We start from the raw sequence: 25,789 nt of genomic DNA, 5'->3' as shown, positions 1-25,789 counted from the left end.
CATCTCTTCGCTAATGCCACTATATCAGGACGTCTGGCTGATTCTACTTCGTCACGTGGTCGGTCTCTTCGGATATAGCTGCCTGTTCTGTTTCTATTGTGTCTTGGGTGGTGAATAAAAGTTCGGCATCTGGCACAATAGATCGGTAGCTCCGCAGTTTTGCCGATCTTAATTATAATTCGTCAATATTAACCTCACCAACCATCAGCTTGTTCGACTGGCTATATCACTGGCTGCCAAACCATATTCATGACCCCCTACAAACGTAGCCTTGTTCACTTTGAATAGCACACCAGGAATGTCATTGAGCCAACCTAACCCGTTTGAGGACCAGTCTTGTCACATCACGCCGAGTGTGGAGGAAGCGGGTCATTCAGCAATTCCAGATCGGGAAGACTATAGCTACAATCTGATTCATTCCAAATGGAGCCAGTATTGGGACAATATGCTTCAGCCTCATGCCATCACTATGGTGCTAGCAAGGCACAAGGCTCAAGTCTGGGAGTCGTGGGTCAATTAGATAGAGAATCCCATGACCCTTTTCGAAAGGCTGGGAACCGCTCAGCTGCTGGGTATGCTCAATGCAGTATCGACGGACTGTTTGAATCGCATTCAGAGTGACGAAGAAGTAGAGACGTATTCGGTTTGCTGAAGAACCTTCAAATAGAAATCAAATAGAGATCGAATTGTGCTGTAGTCTCCTATTCTTCCTTTCGAGGCCCCTGTTCCAGATGCATATGCTTATTGTCCCAAAAAGCACAATAGCCGTATTGATACTATTTCCCAGACCTGCAAGACTCGTGACGGTTCCCGAACATCTGCATCTGGTGCAGCCAGTATAAATTTCTCCTCAATTTTTGCTGGTGCAGCCTCACCATCTCCACCTCCACCTCTCGCCCTGTTCCTCACAGCTTCAAGACACAGAAGTCAGCAACGACAACGACAACAGCTTCAAACTGTATCACAAGTGCTTCCTTCTATCACAGTCGTCTTCGAGTGCAGCCTTTTCGAGAGTAACGGCGTCAGGTTGGAGAGATCTCGTCGCTACTTCAGTCGATCTGACCGGTATCAGATCAGGACAAGGCCGATCTAGGTATTCCTTCCCCATAACAGCACTCTTGCACAGCATCCCTCACTGACTGACTGACTGACTCCTTTTCTCTCTCACAGTCAAGCAAAGCACTCTCATCCTATCTCTTGTCTCGTACAGTCAAGAATCCACTCCGTTTCCCTCTACTCAACACCATCAACCACCATTGTCACAAAAACAGTCAACCTTCTCTCTTCAGTGATCCTATTCTTTGTCACACACTTCCTTTGACGACTGTCATATCATGGATCCTTCAGGATATCCAGGCCGTCCTGGTGGTACTTATGACGATGATCTCCTCTTTCAGGACGTCAACCTAGACAACCTTCTCCCTCCTCCTGGTATCGGCGACTGGGAGCCTTTGTTTGACACTGCAGGCACTTTCGACGATGCTGTCCAAGCACAGATCGACAGAAACATCAATCCTAGCATTGGCAGCACTGCAAACAACCAAGTCGACAGCAATGTGCAGCATGAGGTCGACAATGAAGTGGGTTTTCAGATCGAAAATACTCAGAACCCTCAGATCGACAACAGAACCCTTCAGATCGGTAGCACATATGCTGTGCAAGATCCAAGTGCCCAGACTGCACAATCAGACCTTCTTCCTGCTCTCCAGCATGGTGAGAATGTCCAGGGTCATCACAATGTCCAGCATGATGAGTTGCTTGCATTTCAAGAACAAGAGGTTGGCAATACACGGTCTTTCTCAGGTCATCATCCCGCCGAGACACAGCCTTATCCATACCGAGATGTCGCCGAGCCACAGCATTTCCAGTATGACGATACGGAGACACAGGCATTCCAGTATCAGGGCAATGGTGAGACACAGCCTGATACCTTGATGATGGGTGGTGACAATGCCAATCTCCACGGCCGTTCAGACATCGGTGGCATGAATGCCATGGATACGGATTCTGGTATTGTTCAAGATCCAAACACCTTCAACCCACCATGGAATGCCTCGCTGCAAAACAACATGAATACTCGAGGCAACTTCAACCAGGAGCCTCCGGCGTTTCGACTCAACCAAGATGTGACAGACTTCAATGTGCCTGGCAATAGGAATTTGGCATCAGCATGGGACGAGGTCATCGGGAATGGCGAAGACGAGAGTGTGTATCAAGACACCGATCCGAATCCTACCATGCCCTTGGGTAATGATCATGTCAATCCATCTCTGCCAGATCCTTTCGTCGCCAACGACATGGGTTGCAATGCAGGCAGCACCTTGCGGCATCCTCAAGGAGACATCCAGCAACCAGACCATGATGCACAGCAGGGTCCATTTCAAAGCAGACTGGTACTCCAAGATAAACATGGGAACGTCGTATGGAGCACCAATCTACCACTGCCAAATGTCTCAGGCCATGGATTTCATGGTTCTGCTACTTTTCCAGTATTCCAGAACATGGGTGGTCAGCAACAATTCGCGGCTCCGGGATGGCCAGCCATTGGTACCGGCAATCAGACTTTTCTTCCAAATGGTCAGTCAATCTTGCTCACCACTGGTCATGCTCAAGGGCAGATGGGCATTGAAAGCAATGGCTATGCTTTTAATACCAACATCGGCGGCTTCGATCAGCATGGCAATCAGCTACCAAATTTTGGAGCAATGGGCCAAGGTGCACCGATGACCTCGAGAAATGGAACGCCTGTATCGAATGTGGCAGTCCCACTTCCAAACATGTATGCACCAGCAGGCAATGTGTTGAACACTCCGATAACCCAGGGCAATACAGCACACGCCAGCAATGCAACACCTGTGCAGCCACAGTCTCAGTCACGAAATCGAAACAGTACTCGACCTCCTCGAGTGCGGGCTGTGATGCCAACTTCCGGTCCACATCAACGATTTCCAGCCAACATCCCACCACCGCAGCAGTCAATCGCTTTGGGCCGTGGTCGACGATCAGGACTGGACCAGCTCGCCTTCTTTGGGGACGACACTGTTCCTCGCACGATGTTCCCGATCCGAGTGGACCGTGGTCGTACTGGCCGAGCTGCATCGGACGAATATCCAGCTTCAGACGAAATCTTGCCGGCCAGACTGTCTCTGGAAGAAATCTGCCGTTTGTATCCCAACCATGTGTGGGGATCGATGCTTCGCATCTTCATGGCTGAATCCTGGACTGCCGAGGGGATTTGGCAAGCTTTGCCTGCTGGATATAGGCATGCTGAGGCAAATACCCGGCCGTGGAACTACATTCAGGCCGCATTTGGTCGTGAAGTAGACCAGATGACCCGGGAGGAGACTGGAAAGAAGAGAGTTCCTCAGAAGAGGAAGGCCGACAATGACTCCGACGACGATGAAAAGAAGGACAACGATGGCAATGCTGGCGGATCTGCTGGCGGATCTGCTGGGCCGGCACAGCCTACTGCATCACAAGCTGGCTCGCCTCTCCCAAAGCCTCGTCGTGGGGGTGCTGGTGCTGGTGCTGTTGCCGGTGCTGGTGTTGGCCGAGCTCTGGCTATCATGCCTGCGTTGCCACCGGGTCCTGTCTTGCCTTCGTCTTCGTCCTCGGCTCCTCCCGCCTCACAGCCAGCCGGTCCTTCAATGGACAACATGACCGTTCAGCAACTCCAGCAGGGCGTCATTCAACAGCAAGAGCGGGCCATGGCGGTCCTGGTGGAGATTGAGAGGCTGCGCAATTCGACGACCTCTGAAAGCGCCGTTTTCCAGGCAACACGGAATGCGTATCGGCGCAGACAAGGCCAGTGGACACAAATGGCCGCGGACCGATACGCCGAGTTCGCTGGGGATGAAGACCTGGCCGCTCTCAATCCGGCAAGTCTGCTGAGGAGAGTTTACATGATGAGAAACCCGAATCCGGCAGAGGGTGAGACAATGGCTGTCTACCAGAATAGGATTACCTGGATAGCATGGCGACAGTACTTGGGCTTGGTTCGGTCGTGGGTTGTGGAGTTTGAGCGCCAGAGAGCTCAGATGGTGCAGTTGGCACAGGATATCTATGCCTCATAGAGGTCAAGGAGGGAGCAAGGAGGGGAGCAAGGAGTGGAGAAAGTAGTGGAGCAAGGCTGGCCAATCAACGCGGCCAGACAGTGGTGTAGACCATCATGGTATATGGTGGCAGTAAATTGCAGTAGATGGGAGTTGGTGAAATTGCGTTAGGAGAGAAGGTGAATTTGGCGTTGGAAGGGGCGAAAGAGCCATACAAGAGGCATTCAGTTAGTATGGCAGCGCCATAGAAATCAAGTGTATTCAGCATGCAAATCAATAGTCTGGCTAATACGACATCATAGTTTGCGATATGATTTCATAATTCAAACATAGTCCGACATGAAGTTAACATCGTTCAATATCAGACAACATACGTGGAAATATGGTTGCAGTGGGGCCAGCCTCGTCGGATAAGTTGCCGTATGTCCAAAAGCAGCCTAGCTGTTTTCGGAATATAGTTATTCCTCCCCGTTCAGTTCAACCCCTGAGGTCGCGACGTCCACCAGCATCAAGGAATCTATGTCCCAATTTACGTTTACGAGGTTGGTTTCGGCCATCATAATAGTGCCTGTCGCCCACCCATGTCAGAGAATGCTCAGCAATATCAACGCGAGATGGCCACCTTTCAAAAGGCGACTATATAATATAACATTTGTCGCCCACCCATATCAGAGAATGCTCACTAATGTCAACGTGAGATGACCACCTTTCAAAAGGCTATTGTATAGTATATACATCCGCTGCCCACCAGCATCAGAAAATACGGTTCAATCTAAATATGAGATGGCCACCTTTCAAAAGTCGATTGTATAATGTAAGCACCTGTCGTCCACTAGTATCACACGAAATTAGGTAGTCTAGTAGTAAGGTGACCGCCTATGTATAACTCAAGTTAGTCATTATGCCTAGCCAAGATCCTGGTCCAAATCTATGTTTGGACCAGAATCTTGGTATTCCACGCATAAGGCTGGCTTGACTGGTCACCTTGTTCGCCTCGTTGGCCTCGTACAGTCTCAGAACAGCCTACTTGGTCAAGCTTGCAAATGATGCGTAGCCGCGGGTTGATCGCATAAATATCCCCTCGACTGTGCTCACATTGTATGGAAAAATCCTCTCCTCCATTGCTCGGTCTCCAGGACATTTTTTTTGAGTCTTATCTCTTATGTCTTGCTTCCTGGACTTTCCAGGCACTTCAGCAATATGTCTTTCACAGAACGCCTCATACCAGGTTCCTTCGAAGTGTCCGGATCTGCGCCTTAGATGTTGTACAACTTCATCATCGTTGCGGCCAGCGGCAATGTGGTGGTCAGTGGGCCCAAGGTTGGAACTGCGTCTACGACATGTGATCAGGGAAGCAAGATATTCGCTTGTTTCACTGAATTCAACTTCGATGACAAGAAGCAAGAAATGCAGACAACAATGGGCCTTGTATGGCGAAGTTGCTATGGGCGTTGTCATCCACCCTCGCTTCATTTGATGGAACCTTCCTCTGGGGACGGCAAGTGTGCCAAAGTTACGAAATCCTTTGACTGTCACTGCCTCGATCCACTACTGTTTGATGGGGCCTACCAAGGCTGTCACTTCAGAATAGCCTCGGATAACGAGCATGCTTCGTTCCGCATCGATGGTTACCTTCGAGTATGCCACCAACTCGAACCTATAAAGTGCCAGAACTCAGACAGTTTGCCATGTCACAATTTGGCATGCCTCTCTATTCTGAAGTTGAACAGCACTCCACCTCCAAACAGCGTTTTCCCTCCAGACACTGTTCATTTCAAAGTTCTCGCCATGGAAACTCGGAAATTATTCTGGCATCTCACGTCACAGAATTTGAGCTTCGGCACTTTGAACGAAATCGGACTCTTCACCAATGTCTATCTGAATGAAAACTTCCCTGGGATGCGGGTTGTCCCTTTCCGTGCCTGTTACTCGCAAATTCATGGACGCCCGCACGGTGCACGTCGTGTACTATTGCAGGTTGAGACGAAAATTTTCAACCCTGGATTGCCTTCACATCGACAGAGCTATCAAACCTGGGCGACAAAGGACAACCTGAGGAAATCAGACCCATGGCGAACAACACAACTATCTAAGTCCGGTACAAGCTATGCTAAAGCACTCCAATTCTTCACACAAGGCTACTACCATTCCCTTTTATTCAAGGAAAATGGCTATGCTGGTATCGTTGCAGATTTCCAGTACGTGTTCGTGATTCTCTTCCCAGAATTTGCGATCTTGAAATTAGAACCTGTCGAAGATGAAGAACCAGGAGCTGCTGTGGGACACGTGAACGGGAAGCCTCTGAAGTGTGAGTATCCCGAGGATGATAATGGTATTCAGGACAACCAACACTTTGAGGATGTGAAGGACTTTGGTATGGGAAGCGCCAGTGTGTCTTCGTTCTAGTGCTCATCGGGAAGATGGCCTTTTCTGAAAAAGGGGACAAAGGGTGATCTTATTACCTGTTTAGTAGTGCTGTCAGTCTGCAAAGCCGTATTAGGGCTGTGGCCTCCTCCACGAGGCGAACTACACTCCAGGAAATCCATATTTTCCATCAACGGCCTGGGAAGAAGGCCCCTTCGAGCCTCTCTTCCTGCCTGCTGGAGCGGCGTTTGGTGCCTTGTCGTCTTGCTTAGGAGTGTTGAGTGATTCAGTCTGACTGACCGGACGAAAATCGATAAAATCGATAAAAGTGACAATGAAAGATTCCTAGCTCCAACCAGAAGTCAAGGACAGTCCACGTCGTCTAGATTAACTCAGCTTTGGCTATGATTTATTATTTCGTTACGAAACTGCCTGTAACTTGCATCCTTCCGATAGCTCAAAGAAGACCAAATCAGCAGACCAGAAACTGCCCCTACCTCGTATAAGATGGGACCGTCGTCTGCGACCTGTTGATAATCAGCCTACTTGGTCAAGTGATTTCGAAGAAAGTGACGTGGCTTTCAGGCGGGGCACTGGGCGGGGCACTAGGCGGGGTGAGAGTTGATCGCCGCCAAGAAAATAATTCTTATTTGGGTCTGGCTTCGGCATTGGGCAGCAATCATTCGGCGCAGGGGAACGCCTGCAGGGTCAATCGAGAGCAAAAGAGCAAAAGAGCATAAGGTAGGGATGCAAGTAAAATCGCCTTTGGCGAGGCGCAGAGACATCAATGCTACCTCCGTCAAGGCTCTAGCTGCACGCACTATATCTGTTGTTGCACGACTCTCCTCAATACTCTGAGACCCGAGAAAGCGGATCACTTTTCGTTGCCAGTCAAAGCTATTTGTGGCAGTAACACCGGTTTAATATCCTGCTTAAAAGTGTCGTCGACATGAAGCGAGGAAATCAAGAGGTGAATCTTGGAGTCGCAGCTGCTGCGCAGGATAATCTACGCCACTGGCTGTCGTATGTAGGACTTCCCCATAAAACCTGACTAACAACTTCAGCAGATGGAGTCAGAGCGAACGCGTCCCTGTGCGGACTGACTCACGGCCCGAAGAAATTCTGTGGTTTCCCCAGGACTTCCTGACCAAGCGGTCTCCTAGCTTCACCGAGTTGTGCAAATTGGGCGAGTACACTGAACAGAGTCCGCTGACTCTCGAGAACGTCTCCTCCGCTACGCTATGCGAATTTTACCGTTGGTCGATGATGGAGGATCCACACCTTCGGCACGATGCTAGTTTTGCAGAGGTGGATACACTAGCAGATCTGGAAGAAAAATACCAGATCCATGCCCTGGGGTGGCAAGTGTCAGATCGCATCCGCCAGCAGCTACACTCTGGTTTATGGCGCCTAACCCCCGAGTCAGTCTCACTGAAATACAAACACTTGACTCCCAGCAGTTGGCTGTTACGGCTCTATCGTGCTGCGCTGGGCACAATAAGCGCACATGGCCCAGACCGTAGTGATGAAGACGAGGACACATGGCTCCAGGCGCTGTCAAAGGTGCCTGCGCTTACAACAGACTACATTGAGGCGCAAATACGACGATGGGACCGGGAATCTCTTCGACAAGGGGGCGCGTGTCGGTTCCATGACCATGGGAAACGAGTGCAGCCCAAAAATTGTAAAGATTCTGAGTTGTTATGTCCCTTTAGGGATGGAGGATGTTTTACTGTCGAGTATGAGGGCAAGGAAACCAGAAAGAAAGGGGAAAAGAGGACGGCGAAGCAATTGCGAGCAGACGATGACATGAAATTGGGAGGGTTTAATGACTGGAGCTTTGGTGAATAGTTTGAGGATGTTTTAGAAAGACTCTGCTCGACAGTATCCGCAAGCTGCGTCCTGTGTATGAACGCCACCTGCGGGAAGCGTATGATGTCTGGACGCTGACCCATGTTCGACATGTGGCTCTTGCTAGCCGTCATCCGTTCTCGTGCTTCAGAATCTACATGAAAAGCCTGGCTGATCCCCCAGCGTTGAGCTGTCAAACCCATCCACTCATCCGGCGTATCCAGATTTCGAATCAGAGCACTCGGCCCGGCACGAGCGGCGGACGAGATGGAGCCGTCTGACATGTCTCTTTTCACCGATCCCTTCAACCAAGCAGTCTTCTTATCCGTATACACCTTCCTTTGGGTGGTCCCACCGCGCTATATTCGCATCCTGCTAACACGAGGAAAAGGATCTTGTTGGTAGCGACGGGATTACACTACTGGATGGCCGCCCTCGAGGAAAGGCATGGTACGGTACGGCACTGATGGAGCTAGGAAGCACGGTCGACTTGTAGCCTCCACATCTCTCAGAGTCGCCTCAGAATGAAGGGTCTAGTGGTGCATTGGTTTCATTAGTTTCTTTTGACGTTGTTGTCAGATTCACAAAGCTTAGGCCCTACGAAGGGACAATAAGACTGGAAGGACAGACCTCGATACATGCTTCCAGATACAGTACAAAATACACCTGACGTTCCTACCTCCCATTCTTCTCACCGTCCGTTTTTCTTCGCCTCATTCTGTCCTTCACATTCGTTTGGCAAACCTTCAGCCCTTGTGGCACGGCAAACATGACCCATATGACCATGAAACTACACTCTCTCCCGAATCCCACTTGGGCATGTGGATGCCCGTGGGAAGGTGACTCCGCCTTTGAGTGCGATGGCACTTACCGCCTCAACGAGAAATGGACTCTCTGTCGTGCCAAGGTTCATCTTCCATTCCAGTAAGGTCACCAGACTATCCGCAACAAGCCATTACGAAGGAACCATATCCTTTGGCATCCTTCAGTACCGGGTGGAACACTCAAAACCTTTCGATATTGCCCACTCCGCCGCAGTCTACGATACCGCAACCACACGGTTATAATACAAGCCAAGGTGTATTCATGGGAAGTAAGGACAATATACACACAGATATCTCAATATATGGTTCAGCATCCAGAGAAAGCGAAGCAATCGACATACCACCGCAGATCTCCCACGAACAAGTTCTTACCGACGACACGGCACAACGCGGTAGCTTATTACTTGGTTCAGAGTGTCCAATGTCAAGGAGCAGTCTTTAAGGCCTCCCTCACCACCAAAGTATGCACCATAAGAAGTATGATGTCCCTGACGAATAGCCAGTCTCCTGTTCAATATGTCAGGAGAAGTTCAAAGATCAAACCAGTCTCAAAGAACACGACAAGAAGCACGTTGGCACTGACGAACAGCCATTCTCCTGTTCAATATGCTCGAAGAAGTACTGTCAACTAAGAAGTCTGATTCGGCATCAACACAGACATATTGCAGGGCCTCATTGTTGAAAGAAATCACCACGTCACCAGCGAATATACCGGCGACGAAAACAGAGAACGACTTGGAGGCTTTTGAGCAGCCAGCCATTTGTAAGGCTAAGGAGGGTGTTTATAATGCACAGATCGATATCTTGGTGTATACCGTTCAATGCATCTGCATACGAGGAACAATCTTCAAGACACATCAGGCGCACTGAATACTCGATAGATTCGAGTATTGCCAGCACCCTTTTTGGCGCACTACTGTACCGGTAGCCCAATATGTCACAGGCGTGCCTCACCTTAGCACGTGACTATAAGCTCCTCCCAAGAAAGTGAAGAGGTTCGCTACCTTAGGTACTACGTAGTGCCAAAGCCTGCAGCGACTGTGTGAGGCCAGTATTGGGCTCTTTGCCCTTTATCTTCGCATGTCTTCTTGATTGTTTCCGCCATGTCAACAGCTTTTCCGGCTTCTTTCTCCCACATTCTAGACCGTAAAACCATAGAGAATAGGAGCACTTCAAGTGCTAAGTCTTCGGCATGACGTGCTTGCTTAGAACCTTGTTTCAAACTGTTTTGAATATTGCGCAAACTTTCCAGATTGTGCCCTAATTTCTCCAAGCATTCATAGAATTCGTCGAAGGGTGGCGAGGGATGACAGGCATCGAGTAGAACAGCAGAGATCTGGATGTGAATGTTGTAAAGCTCATCCTCATTGACTGGCCCTGTTGCTCTTTCGAAGCAACGATGATAGACGATTCAATAACAAACATAACTTGACTTCAGACCCGGCAATTGCCCACCATATCTCGCGAAAGCGGTTTGATCCTTGGTATTCTTCGCTTCTCAGTCTGGGAGTATCCATATACTTACCTCTTTCTAGAAGCATCGCTTCGCGAATGACGGACCCAAGGCTAATCCAAGCCTTTTGGATGCAGCCTGCGTCGAAGAAAACTCGCACCCGCCGATACTTCGAATGGAGACTTTCTAGATTCGTGTCTTCGCTCTAAAACTATCGTCAATTTCATGATCTTCTATGTGTTATAGGCGATATTACCTCTCTATACGCCATCGTGTATATCTAGTCTTCCCCCTACCTTTCTTCACTTTGGCGACCACCGGGTCGAAGCATACCTGAATTTCTTGGCTATGGTAGCCGCCTTCGACGAGAGTCATTGAAAACATAGTAATTTCATTACGAGATTCATTCAGCCATAAGTGATAGGTAACAAAAAGCTTTGCGCCATGCAGAAAAGCCCCTTCAATCCTGTGTCCTACAATGTGTACACTTCACCACTGTCTTCCAAGAACATGATCTTGTTCGCCTCTGCCATCGACCGGAGTGCGGTGGTGATTTCATCATCCGAGAATTCAGCCTCATTCCTTTCTGACATACGATGGTTGACCGCGGCAGAAAGATCCGCCACTGTGGCCATGTCATTCTGGAACAGCGAAGTTTGCGCCAGTGAACCGAGAACTGCGCGGAACGAGGCAAGTCGTGCCGGTCCGATACTCGGTGCTGCCTCTGGCGTAGCAGCTCGTTGACTCTGCCGAGATTGCGACTGTGAGTCGGTCTGCGTGGCAGGGAGTTGAGAACTGGGCATAGAGCTGGCGATGCTCATGCGAGAAAGTTGAGACTCGGCCCCAGTCTGGCGCTGAGAGCCACCCCGTGGCTCGTCTGACTCTTCAGAGGCGTCGTCCGCATTGTTCCCATGTCTGTTCGTCCTTGCCGAGCCTCTTGCAGTGGCGGCACCAGTCGAACGGGCTGACCTCTGGCTTCTGGTCTGTGGTTTTGCTGACCGCGCAGCTGATGATCTTGTGCCACGATATGCTGTATCATCATCGCTGCTACTGTCCTCACTAGAGGAGTTGTCGTCCTCATCAGAGCTCCCGTCAGCATTGCGTGTCTTGCGTCTCTTTTTCCGTCCATCTTCCTTTACGGCAACCTCCCTAAAAAGGGCAAACTTAAGGATCTCTTCCGCTGCAATTGCATCATGCTCTTCGACTCGGCTGGACAGCCGTGCCTTAGCATGTGCTGTTGACAGACGGATCAGAGTTTCCAGCGTTCTTGCAGTGATGGGACTTGTTCTCCGCTCGTTTGCCTTGATCTGGTCGTTGCGCAGATTGGAGTAGGCGCTGACGACGTATTCACTGGCTTCTTTGGTCAAGACTGGCTTGCATCTGCTCTTTGCGTATTGAATGTACTTCTTGATGAAGGGCATGCTGACCGGGTGGACTTGCTTCTTTCGGTTCCTGCCCGTGACTGTGAAACCCGAATGAAGGATAGCATTGTACTTCTCATACACTTCTGTCGATTGTGTCGCGCTCTGCTCCTCTTGGAGCCCTATCCCAAGAATCTGGTTGGGTTGTTCTCGAATCGGAGCTCCCTCCTCTGTCCCGGGCTGTCTGTATCGGTGCATGTTGAGTACATGCTCAGAGATCGCTCTGTCACGCTTATCGTCGATGTCATCGGTGACGATAAACAGCAAGTCGAAACGAGAAAGGAGAGAGTCCGGCAGAGCGATGTTTTTGTGTGGGTCTTTGTTGCTGTCATATTGACCGAAGATGGGATTAGCTGCTGCCACAACACTACATCTTGCGTTGAGTGAGGTGTGAATACCCGCTTTGGCGATGGTGACGGTTTGCTGCTCCATGACTTCGTGGATTGCCACACGATCGATGTCGCTCATTTTGTCGAACTCATCAATACACACCACCCCTCGGTCTGCAAGCACCATGGCACCGGCCTCAAGTCGTCGTTCCCCGGTCTCTTTATCGGAAGTAACGGCGGCAGTTAGACCAACACCAGATGATCCGCGTCCAGTCGTGGCAATAGCCAACGGGGCAGTGTTGAGGACAAATCTCAGCAGTTGTGACTTGGCTGTTGAAGGGTCGCCGACCATGAGAACATTGATGTCACCTCTCAAGTGAGTTCCGTTGGGCAGATTTTTCTCCATGCCGCCCAGTAACATCAACAGAATGGCTTTCTTGATGTAATCATGGCCGTAAATACTTGGTGCCAGCGATTGTGCGAGCAATTCGAAGACGTTACTCTTCTTGGACAACTTGTTGATGTTCCTGACGTCCTGGTCGGTGATCGTGGCTTGAGCAATGCCACCTCCCGACTTTGAAGACAGTAGCACCACATTGTTTGCCAGGATCAACGTGCGGAAGATCGCAGATCCCGAGCCTGCATTTCTGTTTCCCAACGACCTGAAAATTCCCACGAGTTGGATCCGATCGCCGGGCTTGACACGGTCGACCATGTCGTCGTCCATAATGACATCCACGCCGCGTGGCAGCTGACCAGCAGGTGCTCTTTCCGGCATTTCTTGTATGCTGATTGTTTGATGGTCTCGATACGTGCAGTAGCCGTATTCTGTGACCAACTAAGATCAGTTAGCGCTGTACCCCAAGGAGCAGTCGTGGGAGTGCATACCGGATTGCCGTCTCCATCTTCTTGTGGATAAACGCTGAGACTCGCAGGTGCGTGTGCACTCATCGTCTGATCTCTGTACTCTCTATACAAGAACTTTCCCGTCTTCTCGCTCCAGTGCACACTTTTGACCACCTTGGGCCTGACCAAACTGCATTTGGTCACAATTCCTTCCAGACAAACCATTCTGTTGAGCAGAGAACTTCCTAAGGTCCTGGGATTGCATGTGTTATCCCCAAACGACCCGGAGTATGCCACATAGTATAATCTGTCCTCATCTTGCTCAAAAGGGGCGCGGTTCGGTATCGTGGCAATAACGTTTTTCAAGGCCGCGTCAAAAGCAGGGGAGTAGTCGAAAGGTTTGTATAGGATCCCGTCGGCGAGTTCTCGAGAATGGGCCCGAATGTCGTCGATGCTGACCACTAGTCGCCGCAGGCCCCGGTTGAGCATCAACACGATGTCCGCACGATAGGATCTGGCTGCAGTGTCTGTCGGGTCCAGGAATTCTGTAGCGAGTCGAATCCTGTCGCGGATGGCCTCATCGCGAAGCTCGTTGGTGGTAAACGCCATGATTTTTTGCCTGTGGTGTGTTCGTGTTGGAGGCAAAAGACCGGCGTTGCTCTCTGTATCTGAAATGGCGGTCGAGAGTCCTAGCAACTGGCACTGAGAAGATATCCCCTGAGACAGATCGCGACACGGGTCGCGTCGGACGCGGGCGCGTCACGCGTAAAGTGGCTTGGCGCAGCACTAAGTACACTACTACTACGCCGTAGTAGTAGTACTGCCTGGCAGCTTATTGGTCCGTTAAGTTCAACTGCCATTGGCTTCCGCCAATTTGAACTGCCAGCTTGAATATCAAATACATGTATAAAGTGTACAGGCACAGCACTCCAGCTGCTGGAGGGAGGAACTCGAAGTCGAAAATGTGACGTTAGGTTGAAGGCTGCATTAAGAGCAGTGATCACGGTTGCGTCCGCAGGCAAGCAGACTAATGCACCTAATGTCCTCTCCAATCTTGCATGACTTAGTCACTGATTCACTGCCTGGGTCGAACTTCAAGTATTTGAAGGTGCCGAGTGTCATTATGTCTTCATTACTGCCCTGGGCTACCTATCTTCACAGTAGGACTGGTAGTCTATAAATTTGTGGTCAGCTCCCATCTTCTCTCCTTCCTTCATCTTTTCCATCGCGAACATCTGCAATATGGTCAACACTAACGGTCAAGGCCGTAAAACTCGGCAAATACTCCTCTCGTTCGCTCCCAAACCAAATGCGCAGGCCGCTCTCCCTTCAACTCTACCCTCTGAAGCTACTTTTTACAAGGCAAGTTCACGTTCCGCGAAACCACCGACTCAGCTGCCCACCGAAGTCTGGGACCAAATATTTGACTCCGCGGGAACACTCGGCCTCAAGACCTTCCGTTTGGTCTGTCGAGACTGGTGCGCTATCGGCACGGCCCGTCTCTTCTCGACTCTGTACGTGAACAGCTGGGAGAGAAGCTGGGCTCGTTTGATGGCAGTGGCGCAGTCGCAATATGCACCCCTCGTCAAAAAGATCCTGTGGAACGCGCTTGCTCTCCCTACAGACTGCTTGGATGCCGAAAACTGGAATTACCGTTATCAGAATTTGTTGCGTGGTTTGTCGCATGCGGATACACTGCGCTTCTATGAGACATTTACACGTATCTACCAAGATCATAGTGGCTTCCGAGGCTCCTTGAATTCAGGCTGTATGGAAGGCGTTGCGGATGCTCTTCGGTCATTCAGCAACCTTCATCATTTGGTCTTGTCCGATGATTTCGACCTGGAAACCAGTTGCATTGACCCCGTTGTCAGAAAGAGAGTCCAGCAAGACGCAGAACTCATTTGCGACGTCTCTGCCTGGCTGTTGAAGCCCCAAATGTGGGTGCCATCTGGTCGGGTGCCAATTACTGATGAGTGGTGGTGGTTCCCATTCAAATCCCTGGAACAGGACATTCGACCATTCCGGGACTGTCTGTCGATCACAGGCATGACGGTCGATTTCTGGGATTCCCATTGGGACCTACTATGGAGACGTTTCACCACTGGTCGGCGAGGCTTTAACGGGCTATCATTGCTATTGGAACAACCCAGTGTGAAGTCCCTCAAGTTCAGAGTCAAGTTCTGTTTACAGCCATGGTTTGGGTTTGTACAACCTCGCCTAGATAAGGTGCTTCAGCACATGTTCGAACATGCTCATGCATTTCGACAGCTGCAAGAGCTTGATGTTGTGGCGTCGTTTGTTGAGGGTGGAAGTCAGTACATGGATTTTATTCGTGACCAAGAACTGGATATGAACATACTTCCGGAAGGGGAGGAAGAACCTGTCAATGGCGATGAGGGCGACGCAGACGATGAACATGCTGGACACAGCTTCGAAATTGAAGCAATTTCGGAACTTTCTCGACCAACAACTACGGCCACGGATCTGGTACGGATGTTTTCCGACGAGTATGGATTTGGCGGTCTCTTGGTAAATACAATGTTTGCCGAGTTCCGGGCGGAACTCGTCCGACTACCCAACCTACGAACACTTCATCTTCACAACGTCACACTGAACGCACGGTCGATGTTGACTTGGCTTGTCAACCAGCAGCAGTTTCGACGCTATCCACTTTCAATCTATCTACATGGCCGTTGCATCATCTACGGACTTCTACCGGGGCTTTTCCTGGAGATTCTTCAACACTTGGATGTCACACTAGTCTATGACCTACGGAACCTTTACTGCTACACCAATTTTGATCAGCCATGGAACACTAACTTCCTTGATATCACCTCGGTCCGCTCGAGCACACGCTCTTGGGGAGTGGCCTTTCCCCTTCGGATGGAGATATGGAAGTTGTTAGATGTTGACCGAGACGTCGCCAGGTTGCCGGCACGGGACCGTTACGAGCCGTCGGAGAGGCTCCATTGGTTTCATCAATTCAGCTGTGCGTCAAGGGAACAATGGGATATCATGCTGGAACCACGCAGACCTGCAGACCTCTCTCGAAGTCACTCTCTCGACATGCTACGCGAGCATTGCCCGGACGGAATTCTGAGAGAGAATTACACCTATTGCCTCTACCTTGCGAGACAGATGGCGAGATTTGAATGGGTGAAGGGCGTCGTAGGTGATCACATTCCCGTTGAGAAGGATGCTGAACGCCGCATCACTCTGCTCGTGGTTATAGCGAAGTGACTGCACCTTGTGATTAGGCCTGCGAACGTTCCAGTTCAGGAAAATGCTGAACGCCACATCGCTCTGCTCGTGCTTGTGGTTGAATAACCGCACCTTGTGGTTTAGGTCTGCGAGAAGACAATGCTATTGCGATTTAGCGGAGTCTGCTTGACGCTGAGACAGAAAGTCCAGATTTCTTTCTGTCGCGGAATTTGCAATAGCTGTCGTTCAGACTTTTGATGTCCTGCCTTCCTAGGTAATCTTCCATACATGGCTGCATGCACCATTTCCTTATCGGCTCTCCTTTGATGCAGCCGTGGCAGTCTTCTCCATCGTTCAAGCCAGTTGAATGTGGTCTTGCTATTCTATCATGAGGTTGTCATAAACCGCTGTAACTGCGGAGTGCTCGAATTCCATGCATACGTCAGTGATATCGCCGAAGAGAAGATTACGGTGCAAGCATGTAGAAACGACTGGTCGTGCTTCTGGTTGACCTTGCAATATTAGCATAGCCCTGTGTAAAGCCCTGCAATAGCCTTGCAAATTAGAGAAGCTTTTGGCAGAAAATATTTCGTCTTTGCTTGAATACGAAGCAATCCCCGGAAATACTTATTGGGAGTTTCCCATAAACCTAATAATAGTCTGGCAACCTTGTGACCGCCTCCACGGAACGGTAATATGGCTCGATAGTTGTTTCCTCCCTTCTCCAGGGTCTGGGGACGGTGACTATGATTTGCTGTGTCATCCTAAGCACCTCAAGAACCTTGTGTGAGACACCCACTGTACGGCACCACGGCATGGACCTTATGTCCACAACATGGCTAGAGGGTATCCGAGCAAGAGGTTGCTTACCTGTGGCAAAGTAGTGAATACTACTTGGAGCACTTGTGACTGCTGTCAATGCATGCAGGTGCTTGTCTTCACCTGCCTGTGTTTCACACGCACGCAATATTTGCCCTTGAAGTGAAGTATTATGTGCTCGCAAATATTCACAACAATCAGAAACGACCGCCTTGTTAGGGCCCGCTGGTGTAACGGCAACTCCGCAGTTCCGAATACTCCTCAGAGGCGACGGCTAGGGCTGGCCACTTCTGATCTGTTCCTCGGGAAAAACCTCCTCTAATCGTAGTAATAGAGAAAGGTTTCACTTCCCTCCAGCACACCGCAGGAAATGTGGCTGCTCTGGAGGAAAAGGTTTTTTGCACTTTTCGAACCTTTGTTTGCAGATTGTGCGAAGAGAAGAGGCAGGGTCGAGCCAAGCAACCGAGGAGGTTGTTGGCGATGGACACGAGGAGGACGCCTGAATAGCATGACAGTAGATGCAATATCGACTTACTCGGTGGCTGTCGCCGCAGAGCTTCCACCAGATGCGAAGCTTCGGCCGTGGCGTGGGCTCATTTCCGTATTCGTTCCATTCCTTTCAAGGTTCCCGTACCTCTGCAATCTTCAAGTTCTAGATCCGTTCAATGTATCAAACAACAAACGTTGCTTCCGCGCGAAACGTCAAGAGACTGCGATGCAGCAGGTCATCATCTGTGTCGGTAGAAGACGTCCATGAAACGCCAATGTCTGAAGCTTCAACCTATCAACACTCAAGCGGACCTCACCGACGAAGTTGCTTTGGCGAGGCTGCCGCTTATCAAAACAGCATGGAAGACGTCGATGTGGTTGAATCCATTCTACTATGAAATGATGCCCCATACATGGGAAAACCACGGTTCTTTTAAGCTGTGACGTGCGGAATGATGGCCGTGGATGGAGACCCCAGACACCGAAGAAAGCCGTGACTAAGCGACCAATGTTCCAAGCATACAGGTAGCTACTCTGTATCTAGCTAGCAGTGCGGCATTTGATGGAAGAAGCTCCATCAATCAAATCAATTGCTGCCCGACATCGGGTGTCGAATCAATAAGGTTGGGAGGATTAACGGACAAGCTCTCCACACTCCGCGCATGCCAGTTCGGCCCAATGTTCCCCTCCCTCCATCCACACCTCCATCCCCCTCCTAATCCGTCCCTCCGCTTGATCATCTTCTTCCTATCCCTTTATTCGCTCATTTGTCCATTCTAACCTTTACTAGTGACTAGGTCGGTGACATGAGCCGAATCAATGCGCCATGACGGGGAGGATAACATCAAATCCTTCCTCCGTATGGCTGGTCGGCATCTTGTACAGAGGCCCTTTTAGAAGCCCATTACGGAGGGGCGCCGCATCGCGTGTGAACCGAGCTGTTCAAGTTGTCGTGCCCTGAACTCTGATATCTACCTTACTGATCACAGAGTAAAAACGTGAGCGTCGTTCCTGGCATTCCCCTCCCCGAGCTTGAACCGGACACCGAAGGCCTCGTTTCTCTTCCGCCAGCCCAGGCATCGCATTGTCGAAGCAGAACTCACCCGGAAGGACGGAGTCACCGGTCGATCGGGATTACAGAAGTCGACTCACTCAAGACAACGCGCAAGGCGCCGACGCAGAGCCCAGTATGGGGTATGTCGCAACAGAGTGCTGGCGTATCCCTTATGAAGGAGTGCTCTGGTGACGCTTTTGAACAGTTATTATACCGCATCCTATGCCTTCTTCGAGGCCGTGTGGGAGGTCGGTCATCCTTACCTTGCTGCTTGTTGGTCTGCATTGACTGATCATTCTTCAGGCTGGCATCACTCATGTCTTCGTGAACCTTGGCTCCGATCACCCGTCAATCATCGAGGCAATTGTCAAAGGTCAAAATGAGAGACAGGGCAACTTCCCGCGGATCATCACCTGCCCAAACGAGGTACGCACGCTGCAAGCATTGGTCTGTGAAGAGGTGGGTCGCGGTGCTGAAACATAGCTGAACAGATGGTTGCCCTTTCAATGGCAGATGGCATGGCCCGACTGACCGGCAAACCACAATGTGTCATTGTCCATGTCGATGTTGGCACGCAGGGTCTCGCTGCGGCGGTTCACAATGCCTCGTGTGGGCGAGCGCCGGTCCTGATTTTCGCCGGCCTGTCTCCTTACACCGTCGAGGGCGAATATCGTGGGTCAAGAACGGAATATATCCACTGGATTCAAGACGTTCCCGATCAAAAACAGATTGTGGCGCAATATTGCAGATACGTGGGTGAGATCAAGGGCGGTCGGAACGTCAAGCAGATGGTCAATCGCGCCTTGCAGTTTGCAACCAGTGATCCTCATGGACCAGTTTACCTGTGTGGTGCCCGAGAACCGATGGAGGAGGAGATCGAGCCGTACCACTTAAATCATGAAGTATGGAAGCCCGTTTCCCTCGGCGCACTGCCGCCAGAGGCGGTCAAGATGATCTCCGAGGAGCTCGTCAAGGCCAAGGAACCGCTCATGATCGTTGGCTACACTGGACGAAACACGGATTCCGTCGCCGCGACCGTTTCGCTGGCCGAGAGGGTTCCGGGCCTCCGGGTTCTAGACACTGGAGGGAGTGACATGTGTTTCCCGACGGACCATCCCGCGGCTCTGGGTCTGAGATATGGCTCCGACCCAGCCATCACCACGGCCGACTTCATCCTCGTGGTCGACTGCGACGTGCCTTGGATCCCGACTCAATGCAAGCCCCGAGACGACGCCAGGATCGTCCACATCGACGTCGACCCTCTCAAGCAGCAGATGCCGGTCTTCTACATCCCCGCGTTTGCACGATTCAAAGCGGACTCAGCCACAGCAATCGACCAGCTGAGTGACTATCTCGGTAGGAATTCAGAACTAAGAGCGGCTCTGTCCGACGAGGCACACAGGGCCGCACGGCAACGGAGACTCGAGGCCTACACTGCGCGGTGGAACGATTTCAAAGAGCTGGCCAAAGTGCCTCCAGACCCTCACCGCACCGCCATTGATCCCCATGTTCTAGGTGGGCAGATCAAGGCAGCCGTGCCGGCCGACACCATCTTTGCCGTGGAAGCCGTAACGCTGACCACCATTATCGCCGATCAGATTGCGCCGGTGACGCCGAAAACGTGGATCAACTGCGGCGGCGGCGGTCTTGGATGGTCCGGCGGCGGCGCGCTGGGGATCAAACTCGCCTCCGATTTCGAACACCGCGACCTGCCCTCCGGGGACCGCACCGGCGCCAACAAGGGCAAGATGGTATGTCAGATCGTCGGGGACGGCAGTTTCATGTTCTCCGTCCCCTCGTCCGTGTACTGGATCGCACAGCGCTACAGCATTCCGACCCTGACCATCGTGCTGAACAACAAGGGCTGGAACGCGCCCAGACGGTCCATGCTCCTGGTCCACCCGCACGGCGAGGGTAGCAAGGTGGACAACAAGGCGTTGAACATCAGTTTCGAGCCGACCCCCGACTATGCGGGCATCGCCAAGGCCGCCACCGGTGGTCACGCGTGGGCCGCCACGGTTTCGACAGTGGCCGAGTTGATTGCGGAATTGCCCAAAGCTGTCGACGCCGTCAGGGCCGGCAGGTGTGCGGTGCTGGAAGTCAAGATCGGTGCTGACCCGACGCCGCCCATGTCAAATGGCGTGGTGAGTCAGAATGGCGTGGGCGCTCACAGTGGATAGAACGAACATAGAACTGTGGAGCATATTCTTTGGTAGCTGCATCCCAGATTGTCTACCTCATGGGACTAATGGGCCTTGAGTCTTCTCTCCTGCCGTCTGTGGAAAGCATGGTCTAAGAGTTGATCCTCGACATCGTTTTCACCTTTAAGATAATCGGGTTATCCTTGAGACAAACAAGAACTTCCCACTGCAGGTATTACCTGGCTGCCTTATAGTATACTTACTACCTTGCACAACAAAGCAAGCTATGTTGACCACGGTGAATGATTCTGTCGATATATGTTCACCACAGTGGTCAAGTCGGAGACTGTCCACAAATCTCTCCCACGGGGTCTGGTCACTACCGAGGCAGGCAAGTTATGACAAAGAGGTATCTACCCATCACCGTCTATCTATCATTGCTGGATCAGATCTTGCAAGGTGGAGAAGTCAACTAACTAGTAGACCAGTTATACAAATCTACTAATATATCTATTTATATCAACTCCCGCCCCTATATATCAATTCCCAGATTTCTTTAGTTGCTTCTTCTACCTCCGGATATAAGGCACTAGTAGTTTATATTATTCTCATAACGTCGGGTAAGTATTCCGTACTTCAGATACTTAAAATACATCTACATCTACATCTCAGAACATCCCATCCATACTTCATACTTCATCTCTCATATGCTGATGGTTGTCAGAAAAGGCCACTCGTGGTGTGTTTGCATGAATTACAATCTGTTGTAGGATCGAGAATCCTTGGGTTGAGTAAGTGGACTGAATTGATCAGTTTTTAACAGTATGTCAAATCTGTTTCAATCAAGTATGCAATGTCGCCTGGAATTAGGACGCTACACGAACACATGCTTCTCCCTCGTCACTCAACAACATTGTGAGGTGTTGTGATTTTTGAGGAACACCGATATCCTCCACAGCACGAAATCCAACGCTCCTTCTCCCATCTATACCAATTCAAGTCGTCAATGGCTAGAAGGTCCAATGCTTCCTGAAACAAGTGGCCAAGCCTAAAAGACGGAGCCCTTGCGTTCGGCCTCCTCAATGATTTCCTTGTTGAGAACACCCCCTTGGCTGCCCATCTGCTCGGCGAAGGTCTTGGTGGGCTTCCACTTGGCCGATGTGCGAGGAGTGGACTCTTCCATCATCTTGTCGATCTGCTCGAGCGACAGTCCCTTGGTCTCGGGGACAAGGAAATAAGAGTAGACAAAGGCGGCGGTACACAGACCACCCCAGATGAAGAATACCGAAGAGCGCAGGTTGCCATGATCTTCACCGACCATGTAAGGGGTAATGACGGCAATGATCTGGATCCACCAAGTCAGTCTATACCACAACAAAAGAGAGCAAGTCTGGGAATATACTTACGGTGTTCCACAACCAGTTGGAGGCAGTCGACAGACCAATGCCACGGGACCGGATAGGGAGAGGGAAGATCTCACCAATGAGAATCCAGGCACCAGGACCCCATGTGGACGCGAAGAAGAAGATAAAGATGGCGATAAAGGCAATCTGAGCGTTCACGGCTGAAATGTTGTTGGCACGGCTGTCACCTGCAGCGTTTAGGTGGGTGTGGTTGAAGCCGACCGTGACACCAATGATGGCGACCAGAAACTGGCAAATCAGCATACCGAGGGCGCCGTAAATCAGGAGCGGGCGACGGCCGAATCTTTCGACAGTGTAGAAAGAGATCGGGGTCGAGCAGACATTGACCAGAGTGAAGATCAACGAGATCAAGAATGTGTTGGAAATGGCCCCGGTCGACTGCAGGAAGGGAGTCGAATAGTAGAAGATGAAGTTGACACCAGTCCTACCAGGAGACACAGATTAGTCACGTTCCATCGATGGTACTTTGAGTGAATTAGACTTACCATTGTTGCATCATCTGGAGCGAAGTACCCAGGATGGTGCGACGCAGATTGGATTTCTGGTTCCAGAGACCACCCTTGAAGCAATTGGCCCAGCTGGAGAACCAGCCCGAGCTCGGGATGATCTGGCGTTCATACTCGTCATTGGCAACGATCTCGGCAAGCTCCACCTGGATATACTCCGAGTCGGGCGGCTCGCCACGGAGACGAGACAGAGAGTTGATAGCTCGCTGAATCTGACCTCGCTTGACAAAGTAACGTGGTGAGTCTGGCAGGAAGACCAAGCCTCCACCGAGGATCATGGCCCAGATGAATTGGATGGCAATTGGAATACGGTAGGCGCCGGTGTTTGTGCGATCCTCTGTGCCATATGTGACGCAGGCAGCCAGGAGCAGACCGATGGTGATGCAGAATTGATAGCCAGCGACGAGAGCACCTCGGACCTTTTTCGGGCACTATAGGGAGTCTTTATTAGCCGGAGACTCTTCTCGCCCATGATGCCAGTAGCCGAGACTTACAATTTCACTCATGTAGAGGATGACAATCGCGCTTTCGAACCCGACGCCGAAACCTGCGACCAGGCGACCGGCGACGATGACACCAAGTCCGTGGCCGGGCCCAGTGCCCATTTGAATGACAACACCAGCAGCGTAGATAACACAGCCCATGATGACGGTCCATTTTCGTCCGATCATATCGGCCACGTCGCCGGCAATGATGGCACCGAAGAAGGTTCCGCAGGAGAGGATAGAGACGATGAGAGACTGGTGTGACGACTTCAGGGCGGTGGCATTGGGGCCTTCAATCACTTGGATGAACTCCTTGCAACCATTGACACCGTTGATGTAACCCGAATCGTACCCAAAGAAGATACCACCGAACGAGGCAAAGGCGCAGAGGAGGTAGGCCTTCCAGGTGACCGGCGCCTCGATGCGATTGACATCGTTGGTGGTAGAGAGGGCGCGCACTTCGCCCGGCATGTTGTGGTACTTGTTCTGTGCTTCCTCGAGCTAGAATAGGGTTGGTCCAAGGGGGAAACAAGAGGAAAGACTCTTGACTGGGATCGACGAGAGAAAGAAGCAACCAGCTCACGACGGCCGAGAGGGGGAGAAGGAGGGATTCTTAAAGGAAGCTGAGCTCGGGGCAACAAAGCGCCAGACCAAGCGAAAGAACAGGCGAGCAGCAAGCGACTGTCACCGAGTGTTCTGGCTGGCAGCGCGATCACACGCTGGGAGGGACTGGAGTTCGTTCACGAGACCAGCTGGGTAGACGGGGCGAGGGTTGTTGGCTCCCCCCAGATGGAGTGCGGGTTCCAGTTGATTATGGAGGGACAGAGTGAGGGTGATCTGAGAAGAATTCCTCTGCAGTGATTGGACTTGCATCCTTGACATACCTGCGCCTTCCCAATGGCATTCACTGCCTGGGGTGAACATAGTAACATACTACCGGTTGCCCCTCTCGATGGATGGCATTCCCTGCAATGCTGCTCAGAGGTCTTGCGACCACGAAGCCAACCAACAACAAGCAACGAGTCACCGACGCCGAGGTGGGTTTTCGCAGGGTGTCATCGACTACAACTTTGGGGGATCTGGGCCGGGGAACGACCAGGGTTGGATGTCTCATTCTTGGAAGCCACAATACAAGACCTCAGTCTGCGGTCGAGGAACCCCCCCCCCCTGCTATCGACACTGAACGGAGGGGCCGAGTCGCACTAGCATTCTTTGAGCCCTCGAGCAGCGAGCAGCAATCATCCTTCGAGTTCGAGTGCGAGTTGTCCACTGCTCACCACTGCACGTTGGAGTGTCAACCGACTTGCAATCCGCCTTCAAACTGGTCACAGTCCCCGCAAGAGAAAGAACTGGGGATGGCGCCACAGTCAGCCTCTAGCCAGATTGCAGAAAAGTCTAGCTCCAAAAGCGTGCCGGTACGAGAGGTGGACACCAGTTATTCATCATCTCCTTCTCTAGGCCCTTCAGGTTCCCCGGACAGGTCACGGCACTAATCATTGACACTAGCCATCGATCCCCTGATCCCCTGCTGACCTGTTACGTGGTTACCTCCCTCTGCCGACGTTACAGCGCACTACACTACCAAACTCGAAACACGGGGACAAGAAGATCAGACAATGGGGATTCAGGAGCAAGAATCGACAATGGTATATTCCACTCGGCTTGGCCTTGACATACTGCTTTGATCTCCATCATGTAGGAGTGACTACATTACCAGAAGCTGCAGACCCAAAAGAGGGGGCTCAAAAATTGCATGCATCATGACCATGACCATGACCATGACTACATATTGACACGGGCGCTTCAATGTCGGCACAACACAAGAAAGGCTGCAATTCGCTTGATTTGACTTTCGACAGGCGCAAGGAGGAGAAGCTCGGGAAATCATGCGGGAGTGAACAAAGCCATGGGTTACCCACACCAAGCTCGCCCAGCCAGCCAGCCAGCCAGCCTCCCCGTCCCTCTTCCCCGGCCGAGTCCCAATCTGGGCAGATCGCCGGCACATTCGACCTGGGGTCTCAGGGCTTAATTTATGGCCCAGCCTTCTTCACAAGCATGCCAGTGGCCCAGTGGGCACTATGTCGCGCCCTGAGGCAGCACTTTGAGATCAGATTTCGGAATATTCACGGACAGGCATGGGTGCAGGATCCATGTCGCATGAGGAACATTAGCAGCGTCGGTACCTCCTATGGTTGCAATACAACAATACGAACGGCAAAAATCTGGGGTGAACCACGGAGAAAGATCCCATGGCCTCACGAAGGCGCAAGGGATCTATCTCAATATGTCATGCGCATCTCCCAGGGGTGCGAGCCCGCCCGAGGTATCTTCAAGACCCATCCCGCGTTCGCGCACTATACTGCCACGCGGTGGCATGCCTCGTCCGATTTTACCATCTTTGGACTGGGAGCACGGACGGGTCTGATGGCGGACACATTTGTTTGCGGTCGATTTCCCTGTTTGGTCGGGGTTTATGTGGGCTAATAAGGCGGAGACTCCAGAATAGAAAGGGGAAAATGAGATTCAT

At 51.3% G+C, this 25,789-nt stretch overlaps 5 protein-coding genes across 5 annotated transcripts; 3 read left to right on the top strand and 2 right to left on the bottom strand.

Annotated features, from left to right (window-relative positions):
• Positions 1-1,334: 1,334 nt before the first annotated feature.
• On the top strand, positions 1,335-4,073 carry A1O1_07885 (uncharacterized protein; the record flags this gene model as incomplete). The annotated part of the gene is made up of 1 exon (XM_007728751.1): positions 1,335-4,073. One exon carries the CDS (start codon positions 1,335-1,337, stop codon positions 4,071-4,073), a length of 2,739 nt encoding a protein of 912 aa, XP_007726941.1.
• A 6,944-nt stretch (positions 4,074-11,017) lies between these two features.
• On the bottom strand, positions 11,018-13,749 carry A1O1_07884 (minichromosome maintenance protein 3; the record flags this gene model as incomplete). Its single annotated transcript, XM_007728750.1, has 2 exons — positions 11,018-13,132; positions 13,183-13,749. The coding sequence occupies 2 exons, from the start codon at positions 13,747-13,749 to the stop codon at positions 11,018-11,020; spliced, it is 2,682 nt and encodes an 893-aa protein (XP_007726940.1).
• Positions 13,750-14,382: 633 nt separating this feature from the next.
• On the top strand, positions 14,383-16,383 carry A1O1_07883 (uncharacterized protein; the record flags this gene model as incomplete). Its single annotated transcript, XM_007728749.1, has 1 exon — positions 14,383-16,383. The coding sequence occupies one exon, from the start codon at positions 14,383-14,385 to the stop codon at positions 16,381-16,383; it is 2,001 nt and encodes a 666-aa protein (XP_007726939.1).
• Positions 16,384-18,841: 2,458 nt separating this feature from the next.
• On the top strand, positions 18,842-20,886 carry A1O1_07882 (uncharacterized protein; the record flags this gene model as incomplete). The annotated part of the gene is made up of 4 exons (XM_007728748.1): positions 18,842-18,846; positions 18,912-18,954; positions 19,010-19,132; positions 19,198-20,886. 4 exons carry the CDS (start codon positions 18,842-18,844, stop codon positions 20,884-20,886), a joined length of 1,860 nt encoding a protein of 619 aa, XP_007726938.1.
• A 1,009-nt stretch (positions 20,887-21,895) lies between these two features.
• A1O1_07881 (uncharacterized protein) lies at positions 21,896-23,733 on the bottom strand (the record flags this gene model as incomplete). Its single annotated transcript, XM_007728747.1, has 4 exons — positions 21,896-22,192; positions 22,254-22,695; positions 22,757-23,208; positions 23,272-23,733. The coding sequence occupies 4 exons, from the start codon at positions 23,731-23,733 to the stop codon at positions 21,896-21,898; spliced, it is 1,653 nt and encodes a 550-aa protein (XP_007726937.1).
• Positions 23,734-25,789: the final 2,056 nt, after the last annotated feature.

Source organism: Capronia coronata, assembly GCF_000585585.1.
Source record: "Capronia coronata CBS 617.96 chromosome Unknown acBCG-supercont1.7, whole genome shotgun sequence".
Classification (NCBI taxonomy): Eukaryota; Fungi; Ascomycota; class Eurotiomycetes; order Chaetothyriales; family Herpotrichiellaceae; genus Capronia; species Capronia coronata.
This window is presented reverse-complemented; position numbering and strand designations above follow the sequence as displayed.